General features: G+C 50.9%; 1 protein-coding gene across 1 annotated transcript; it reads right to left on the minus strand.

Annotated features, from left to right (window-relative positions):
* Window positions 1-4341: 4341 nt before the first annotated feature.
* Window positions 4342-5352, minus strand: LOC143891180 (uncharacterized). Its single transcript, XM_077395814.1, has 2 exons — window positions 4996-5352; window positions 4342-4791 (listed from the first exon to the last, which is right to left on the minus strand). The coding sequence occupies exons 1-2, from the start codon at window positions 5350-5352 to the stop codon at window positions 4342-4344; spliced, it is 807 nt and encodes a 268-aa protein (XP_077251929.1).
* Window positions 5353-10282: the final 4930 nt, after the last annotated feature.

Raw genomic sequence — 10282 nt, forward strand, 5'->3', positions numbered from 1 at the left:
GTTGAAACGCGTTATATCCAGTCCGGCTGGGGCCGGACTGATTTTTGTCATCTTCCGCCCAGTCCGGTTCGGACCGGACTGCTTTTTGTCGTTTTGTTGAAACCCGTTATATCCAGTCCGGCTGGGGAAAATCCAGTACGGAGCACGGAGTACGGAGCATGGAGTACGGAGCATGGAGTACGGAGCACGGAGCACGGAGCATGGAGTACGGAAATTTTTCTGGAGATGCAAATTTTTACGCGCGCAGAGACACGCGCGTGCTTGGCCGTATTCTTGAGTGGGAGAATGTGCCCGTCATTAATAAGGGACACGTGGCGCTATTTGAGTGCTCTTGAGATGCGTGCATCGCATTTATTGCCCCACCGCCTCTAAAAAATTATAAAAGGAGATTTTGCCCTTTCATTTTTTACTTTTCACTTTTTATTTTCTTTTCTCTTCTCTCTCTGTGAGCTCGAGTTCGCAGTTCGCAGTTCGTAGTTGGAGTGGCGCAAGGGTTCGACAAGCTCTACTCACCGGTATTCCTCTCAGCCCTTCTCTTTACACATGTCTGATAGTAGTTCCCGTTCTGAGTCCGGTACGGAGTCCTCCACTAGTAGTAGTTCAGAATTTAGGCCGCCTCAGGAGCCTGTAATGGCTGAGTTATCCGCTAGGATAGACCTCGTAGATAGCGACGACGGAGGGGTCAGGGACGAAGTGATATTAAACTTGAACACCACCCCACTCCCGACTGGTAGTCTCCCCGATCAGAAGGAAGTGTTGAAAGCGACGTTGACGAGGCGTCCACAATATTCCTTCCTGGCCGGGCAGTGGAGGTGGTCACTAGAGCGCGAATGGAGGCCAACCCAAAGTACAATCTGCGAGCTTTGGTCGAGGAAAATTACCTCACAAGGTCCATGTTGGGGGATATTCGAGACAAGTACTGCGTGCCTCCAAGATTTGAACTGAGGGCAGCTATAGAGGGAGACAGAGCCTGTAACGAGAGCCGGGATCTCTGTATCTACGAGGAGTCGCTGAGGGCGGGACTCCGATTTCCTTTGCACCCATTTTTCGCAGCGGTGCTTCGATACTACGGACTGGCCCCAGCTCAAGTAGCTCCGAACTCGTGGAGACTACTGACTGGGTTCTTGTATCTCGTCCACGGCCGGTTAGAGAGGAGCGTGAGTTTGTCGCTATTCCGTGCTTGTACACATCTGAAGAGGCATAAGGAAGGGGGCTGGATCTACATCAGCCAGCGCCCTGAGCTAAAAATCATTACCGGGATCCCCTCATCAATACATTTGTGGAAGAATAGGTTCTTCTACGTCGAGGATAAGGAGGCCAGTGAGCCCTGGCCTGTCCCTCTAGTGTGGGACACTCTGGACACTTCCAAATTAAGTCGAAAACCGCTCCTCGAGAGTGAGGACAGAGAGACTTTCGCCTTGATGCTGAAGGAGATTGAGCAATCGGGCCTTATCCGCTGTGCAGAGTTCTCAGGAGAGGAGATGCTGGTTGGGCTGGGCGTGAGTGCCGCGACCCCAGAACGTATGTAGCTAGACCTGTCTTTAGAATTCGTTTACTTTTGTATACTTGCTTCTGACTGCTTACTTGCTTTGCAGAGATGAAGAAACAATCAACAGTTGAGAAAATAAGACAGGGAGCCCAGCCGCGGGCACAGGAGGGTGCTACACAGGTACAACAGGAGTGCCAGAAGAGAAAGGCGACTGTACTGGCGAGTCCGGCCCCATCACGAGGCACTCCTCCACCCCCAGCTCAGAGGGCCAAGACTACAGTGAAGCTAGTAGGCCCCTTTGCCCAGGGTGGTGGCTCTTCTAGGTCCGGTGGTGCTTCTACTGGAACCGGTTCTGGAGCCCCTCCTCCTACGGGACTGAGTGAGAACGTTTTTCGGCCCAATTGGGCCGTTCTGAAGGATGATACTGCCCTAGGCGAGAGCCGAGTAGCAGGGGAGATCATGAGCAAGTGTCTGCTGCGAAAGGACAAGCAACATGTCCTTCGCGAGCCGCCAGCTACAGGGGAGGAGGCGGTGTTGTCCTCGCTTTACCAGGTAAGAAAAAGATGTAGTTTGCTACCTTTCTGTCCATTTTTTCTTTTGTCTATACATCGCTGATGCTTGCTCCTTTCTGCAGATCTCACTATACTACAATGATCTCAAGGAGAAGAGTAAGAAGTTCTCCGACGCCATCACCACATCTGAAGAGGTGAACGGAAAGCTGGCCGCTGAGGTCCAAGAGCTTCAAACGAGCATCGGACGAGTACAGGAGGAGAAGAAGCTGTTGATAGAGGACCTGGCCACAGAGAAGAAGAAGCTGATCAAGGCTGCCGAAGCCATTGAGGCCCAAAGAGGAAGAGCCAAAGAGAGGCAGGAGGCAGCAGTGAAGGAGGCCACAGAGGCGAAGGAGGCTGAACTTTTCAGCCTATCGAGTGAGGCTTATAGTCTTGGATACTACGACTGCCTCCAGGAGCTCCAGGCCTGCAATCCAAACTTAGTGATGGAGAATATGACTCTTCCTGCCAGGCCGAAGATTACTGATGAGGAGCCAGATGCTCCTGCTGATGTTCCTGCTGACATCACCTCTCTTCCAGATGCTTAGTATTTTTCTGTTTTCATTTTGTAATGGTCCTTGAGACCCTGGAATTTTTGACAGCCTTTTGAGGTTAATTTTGTAATGGCCCTCGAGGCCCGACACTCTGATTAATGAAATCATACTTGTCCTATTCTGTCTCTTTGTCTCTAATAAGCTTTAACTGATAACTGAGTCACTTGCTCGACTTGCCCTTTAGTTTTGATAACCTGGGACCAAGGCTGTTGATGGCCAAATTTTGATGAACCGGCTTTCCAGTGAGTACCCAAGTGCTGTGAACTGGGTTTCCAGTGAGTACCCAAGTTTAAGAACTGGGTTTCCAGTGAGTACCCAAGTTTAAGAACTGGGTTTCCAGTGAGTACCCAAGTTTTTGTGAACTGGGTTTCCAGTGAGTACCCAAGTTTAAGAACTGGGTTTCCAGTGAGTACCCAAGTTTTGTGAACTGGGTTTCCAGTGAGTACCCAAGTTTTGTGAACTGGGTTTCCAGTGAGTACCCAAGTTTAAGAACTGGGTTTCCAGTGAGTACCCAAGTTTTGTGAACTGGGTTTCCAGTGAGTACCCAAGTTTAAGAACTGGGTTTCCAGTGAGTACCCAAGTTTAAGAACTGGGTTTCCAGTGAGTAAGGGTGAAACTGAGTCTGCAAAAAACAATATTTATTCATAATAACAAATTTACAAATTTACAAAGTCACCTTTTTACGCAGGACATTTTGTCTATTGATAATATCTCCTGAGATTTTTGGAGTTCCATGCGTGGGGTAATAAGTACTCCTCCAGTGTCTCTAGCTTGTAGCTTCCTGGGCGGATAACTTCTTTCACCCGATACGGCCCTTCCCAAGTCGGGGAGAGTTTTCCGACTTTCGTCGGTTGGGAGACCGCTGCCTTTCTTAGGACCAAATCCCCTATCCTGAATTCTCTGGGACGAATCTTAGAGTTGTGATAATTGGATACCCTCTGCTTGTAAGCAGCCACCCGGATTCGATATTCTTCCCGGATCTCTTCTAACAAGTCGAGATTGGCGCGGAGCCCGTCGCTGTTAAGCTGCTCATTGAAGCTGGTGATTCTAGGAGATGGAGCGCCTATATCAACCGGTATCACAGCGTCAGTACCAAAGGAGAGGTTGAACGGAGATTCACCAGTTGTCGTAGGAGGAGTAGTGCGGTACGCCCATAGAACGTGATAGAGCTCATCTGCCCATCGACCAGCTTTTTCATCCAGTCTCTTCTTTATCCCCTGAAGCAGGATTCTGTTAGTCACTTCCGTTTTCCCATTGGTTTGGGGGTGAGCCACCGAAGTGAACCTCTGTTCAATCTTTAGATCGGAGCAGAATTTCTTAAAGTTCCAGCAGTCAAACTGTTTGCCGTTATCGGTTATCAAGGCACGGGGAATCCCAAATCGGCACACTACTGATTTCCAGAAGAAGTTCTGCACATTTTGCTCTGTGATCTGTGCTAGAGGTTCTGCCTCCACCCACTTAGTGAAATAGTCGATCGCCACTACCACGAACATGCGCTTTCCAGAGGCCGGTGGGAAAGGGCCCAGGATGTCCATCCCCCATACTGCGAAGGGGAGTGGACTGATAATTGGAGCCATTGCTACAGCGGGCTGGTGGATGGTGGGAGAGAATTTCTGACACCTCTCACACCTTTTAACCAGACCCAGTGCATCCTGCCTGATGGTAGGCCAATACAGTCCTCTGAGCAGCACCTTTATCGCCAGGGCTTTGCCCCTAGATGTTCTCCACAAATTCCTTCATGAGTCTCCTACAATGCATACGCGGCGTCGCTCGGCCTCAGACACTTCAGATATGGGAGGGTATATGACCTTTTATATAAATTGTCGCCACTGAAGGAGAATCGGGCAGCTCTCTGTATCACCTTGCGGGCTTCCTTCTTATCCTCCGGGAGTCTAGCGTCGCGCAGATAACCCATGATCTCATCCATCCAGCACGGCTCATCTTCCAACTGCATGACTTCTATGGCTTTACTTTCGATGCTGGACCTTTGTAGGAACTCCATGTGTATGCTTCCGAGAGTAGTATATCCAGAGGCAGCCAGTTTTGACAGCACGTCGGCTTTGGCATTTTCTGTTCTTGGTACTCTGATGACCTCAAAACTTGCAAACCGGCTGAAAAGTTGGCGAACCTTGGCGAGGTACTTAATCATACGCTCGTCCCGAGCTTCGTAGACTCCTTGGATCTGGTTTGCTACCAGCTGCGAGTCGCAGTACGCTTTTAATTTCTGGGAGCCGGTCTGGATTGCTAGGCTTATTCCGGCAAGGAGGGCTTCATATTCTGCCTCATTGTTGGATGTACGGAATCCGAATCTCAGGGCGTAATCCACAGTGAACTCATCAGGCCCAGTGAGGACGAGGCCGGCTCCACAGCCGTTTTTATTTGAAGATCCGTCGACATATACTTCCCAAGTCGGTGTGCTGGTTATGGAGTCTTGCTCAGCGGATGGCGGTCTGATTTCCGTCTGAATTTCCTCTGCTATACATTCTTCAGGAACTGCTCTCTCTGCAACTGAGAGCTGTACTGCTTCAGGATCCACGAGCTGTTGGGGGATGGTGCACTCAGCCACGAAGTCTGCCAGTACTTGAGCTTTGATGGATGGCCTAGGCACGTACTGTATATCGAACTCGCTTAGCTCCACAGCCCATTTCATAAGTCGCCCGGAGATATCTGGTCGATGAAGTACTTGCCGGAGTGGCTGATCAGTCAGGACTTTTATGGTGTGGGCTTGAAAGTAAGGTCTCAGCTTCCTGGCCGCCATTACCAGCGCGTAAGCCAATTTCTCGACCCGCTGGTACCTTATTTCTGCATCGTGAAGAACCTTGCTAACATAATAGATAGGCTTTTGCTGTCGATGTTCTTCGCGGACGAGGACAGCTGCCAGAGCCGTGGAGCTAATGGAGAGATACAGAAATAGCTCCTCGCCCGGCTCCGGCTTTGTTAGTAGTGGTGGGGAGGACAGGTACTTCTTCAATTCCTCGACTGCGGTCTGGCATTCCTCCGTCCAGGGTGCGGCCTTGAGTCCTTTAACCTCACTAAAGAAGGGCAGGCACCTTTCTGCTGATTTTGAGATAAAGCGTCCCAGTGCGGCTATCATTCCCGTGAGCCGCTGGACTTCTCTGATAGTTTTTGGAACAGTGAGCTCCATCACAGCTTTGATCTTCTCCGGGTTTGCTTCTATCCCTCGCTGGCTTACCATGAATCCTAAGAACTTCCCTGAACTGACACCAAAGGTGCACTTGGTGGGATTAAGTTTCATGCTGTGCTTTTTCAGGACCTGGAACGTTTCCCTGAGATCAGATACATGATCCTGCGCACTGCGACTCTTGACCAGCATATCGTCCACATAGAGTTCCATGTTCCGGCCGATCTGGTGCTGAAAGAGTCGATTCACTAACCTTTGGTAAGTAGCTCCGGCATTTTTGAGGCCAAAGGGCATAACTCGGTAGCAATAAGTCCCTTGATCTGTGACGAAGGAGGTCTTTGGTATATCCGATTCATACATCCTGATCTGGTTGTATCCGGAGAAGGCGTCCATGAAGCTCAACAATTCGTGACCCGCCGTGGCGTCAATGAGCTGGTCGATCTTCGGGAGTGGATAGCTGTCCTTAGGACAAGCTTTATTCAGGTCGGTGAAGTCGACGCAGGTTCTCCATTTTCTATTTGCCTTCTTGACTATGACTACATTTGCCAACCAGTCCGGATACCGAATCTCGCGAATGAAGTCAGCTTTTAAAAGCCTCTCCACTTCTTCTTTTATTGCCTGTCGTCTTTCAAAAGCGAAATGTCTCCTCTTCTGCTTGACCGGTCTACAGGTCGAATCGACGCCGAGTCGGTGGGTGCTGATCTCTGGGTCAATGCCTGGCATATCAGCAGGGACCCATGCAAAAACATCTGCATTCTCCTGGAGAAACTCAGCAAGCTGATGCTGAATACTACTGCTGAGAGAGGAACCGATCAGAGCCACCTTCTCACTGTCTCCTGGGCATAGTGGGATGGAGATGAGATCTTCAACGGGTTGGTTCCCCCTGAGTTCGTCCCTTAAATCAAGTAGCTCAATTGGCAGTGATTCTACTGCATTTTTGCCTTTGAGTGCCGTCGCGTAGCACTCCCTGGATTGAGGCTGATCTCCTCGAACTTCGCCCACGCCATTGGGCGTTATGAACTTCATTTTCTGATGGTAAGCCGAAGCCACTGCACGGATCAGGTTCTGGCCAGGCCATCCCAGGATAGCATTATAGACCGAGGTGGCCTTTACTACCAGGAAATTGACCATGGCGAAGGCTTGACAGGGTGGGTCTCCGACAAGAACGGGGAGCTCAATCTGCCCCACCACCTTTACGACCTCTCCGGAGAAGCCAAATAGATCCGAGTTCGCCAGCTTCAGACGGTCGTCGCCTATCATCATTTTCTCGAAGGCATGGTAGTATAAAATGTCCGCTGAGCTCCCATTGTCCACGAGAATTTTCTTTACCTCCCAGTTGGCAACGAGCATGGTTAAAACCAGTGCATCGTCGTGGGGTAGGATAAGGTTGTCCAGATCTGCATCCGAGAAGGAGATCTCATTCTCCGTTCTCGTCTTTTTGCTGGTTGTGTGCACGGCGTTAACCCGTCGCGCATATGCTTTGCGGGCGGCAGAGGATGTGCCCCCGGCGGCTGGTCCACCCATTATTGTACCGATGACCCCCCTTGGCTGAGATCGAGATGCCTCCTGCTGCGTACTGGGCGGCTGAGGAGTTTTGTTACGAGCAGGGGGCGGCTGTGGTCTTCGAGGACTGCGGCCTTGGGGGCTCTTCTCTCTTCGTTCTTGCTTGCGGCCGTCGGTTCGAATATACTTTTTCAAATAACCGCGGCCGATCAGCTGCTCAATTTCTTCTTTGAGCTGCCAACACTCATCCGTGTCGTGGCCGTGGTCCTTGTGGAAGCGACAGTATTTTGAGGGATCTCTTCTGTTCCCTTTGGAGATCATTTTTGCAGGCCACTTCACGAATTCTTCTTCGCTGATTGCGGCCAATATATGCTTTCTGGAGGTGTTGAGAGGCGTGAACTTCTCTTCTCTTCTTTGCGGAGGTGGAGACTTCTCTCTTCTCGGAGGTTTATCCTCCCTGCGCTGCTTGGTGGGATTTTTCTCTTCGGAGGTTATCCTCCGATTTGAATTGAGAGCTGCCAGTGTTTCTTCCACCGTTATGTACTCCTCTGCCCCGGCCATGAGATCTGCCAGTGAGTGCGGATTTTGTCGGGCTACGGCCCGACGGAAGTCATTAGATCTGGCACCCGCGAGGAGCGCATTCATAGCTGCTGAGGGATCTAGATTGGGCACCTGAAGTGCCTCCCTGTTGAAGCGGCGGACGAAGGCTTTCAGAGGTTCATTATCCTCCTGTCGCAAGGCCATCAAGGATGCTGTTGTTTTCCTTGGCCTGCGGCTGCTCATGAAATGGCGGACAAGATTCTCTCCAAAATCATCGAAATTGCTGATGGAGTTCGGTTTGATCCGGGAGTACCAGTCTCTCGCCGCACCAGTTAGCGTTGTTGGAAACGCTCTGCAAAGAAAGCCATCGGAAGCTCCGTGGAGGAGCATCATTGTTCTGAATGTCTCCAAGTGATCCACGGGATCAGTGGTGCCGTCGTACTGAGGGACGGCGGGCAATTTAAACCCTCTGGGTGCTAGAGCACCCAGGACATCATCAGTGAACGGCGTTCTGCTTGAGAACGCCCTGGAGGCGGGCCGGCTCTGATCCTTCGCCAGCTCTTCTATCTGGTGATCCATCTCCTCAATTCTCTGTAGGAGCGGATCCGTTCTATGCTCCGCGGGCCTGATTTTTCCCATTGATCGGCTTACCGCGGAGCCGGACTGGCTCTCTGGACTCCTTCGACGAGACCGGGACTTCACTGGTGGAGCACGGTCTTCGTGAGCTCGGGGCCTTGGTGCGGAGCGGGACCGTGACCTCTGACGGTGGTAAGGTTCTGCTCGGGCATGTCCCGCTGTGGGATGATGGACTTGTCTGGTAGAGTGGTGAGTTCGATCCTCACCATGGCGCGACGACTCTCCCCTGTGGACGTCTGGCCTTCCTTGGACAGATCGCGGAGCCTCTGGGGGAGATTGCGAAGGCATCTGAAGCAGTTGCTGATACTGCCCAACGAGAGCTGTCATTTGTTGAAATAGAGCTTGAACTTGCTCCGGAGTGGGCAGCGGATTCAGGTGCTCTGAGCTAGCGGGGCTCTGCTCAGCTGTTGCAGAGGCCGCCACTACCAGCGAGGCGATTCGTTCACTTCGGGTCCTGCGAGGCAGCACGGCTTGATCAGTCCGTGCAGCTGGTACCCACGCATTCTTGCGCCCTGCCATTTTTTGTGAGATGTTTGAGAACGACTTTTAGTTCTGGGGTCCCACGGATGGCGCCAATCTGTTAGACCGAAAATCGGTAACAGGTACAGCAGTGACGTAAGAGCTGAGTTGGAGAACCAAAGGAACTGAGTCCTGGGGGACCGGAGTGAACGAGTAGTGAAGTGGCCAGAAGCGAGTCCTGCTGTGAAGGCTGAGTCCTGCACAAGTCAAGCGAGGTCAGAAGACCAACCCGGGTTTTACTCCGGACAGGCCCTTCGACACTCAAGTCACTATGAGCAGGAGTGAAGGGGAGAAGTCTAAGAGTTTGAGAGGAGAGGGGTTTTTTGCATTACCCATTGGTCTGAGCTTTGATCCCCTATTTATAGGGGATAACCTGGTGAGGTGTCCAGGACAGGTGTCCTGGACAGGTGGCGGCCTGTGAGAGGCTAGAGTTCACCTACTCCAGGACAGGTGGCGGCCTGTGAGAGGCTGGAGTTCACCTACTCCTGGACAGGTGGCGGCCTATAAGAGGCTGGAGTTCACCTACTCCAGGACAGGTGGCGGCCTGTGAGAGGCTGGGGTTCACCTACTCTTGGACAGGTGGCGGCCTATGAGAGGCTGGGATTTTTACACCCCATCAGGTATGTTAATTGCCACGTTACAATTAGGGTTATTTCATAGGCAAATTTTTGCTGTGTCGAATGGAGATGAAAAAATAAAGGGATTTGCTAGTGTCCATCACTAAAGGCATTTCGTGGAAACGTCTGTTGCATGTGAGAGCAGCCACTATGCTCACTTTCCTACAGATTTTGATCATACGTTCTGTGAAATGCCTTTTGGGATGGACGCTAGCAAATCCCAAAAAATAAATTATCATATCTTGCGTGTATTGGAAAACAAAACATATAAGTTGATCAGTTTATTGCACATCCAACCTCTTGAGATAAAATATTGCCCTACGAAGACCTACACTCTATATATCCAAAACAAGAGCCTATATAGCTCCCCCCCCCCCCCCCCCCCGACAACAAACTCTACAGCCGGTACAACTACTCCGAACCGGTCTCTCTCTCCCCCTCTCCCCACTCAACATGAACAGTTGGTGGGCCCCAACAATTAGTTTGTTAAATCTTTGAGCAAGGTAGACCCACCCATGTTTTGCAAAATCAACAGCACAGACCACACCATAGGATGATCCAAACTGTCCATTTGATGGTCCACACAGTAAATAGATTGTGTCCCCAAAAATCATTTCCACATTATGATCCTTGCCCTCCGATCTAAAGAGAAACTGCTTATTATGGACACCTTATAGATCGGAGGGTTGCGATAATCCTATGGAAATGATTCTGGGGCACAACCTATTTAC

This window comes from Tasmannia lanceolata, unplaced genomic scaffold, assembly GCF_043159265.1.
Source record: "Tasmannia lanceolata isolate RefF3 unplaced genomic scaffold, GAP_Taslan_0.1 ptg000002l, whole genome shotgun sequence".
NCBI classification, from domain to species: Eukaryota; Viridiplantae; Streptophyta; class Magnoliopsida; order Canellales; family Winteraceae; genus Tasmannia; species Tasmannia lanceolata.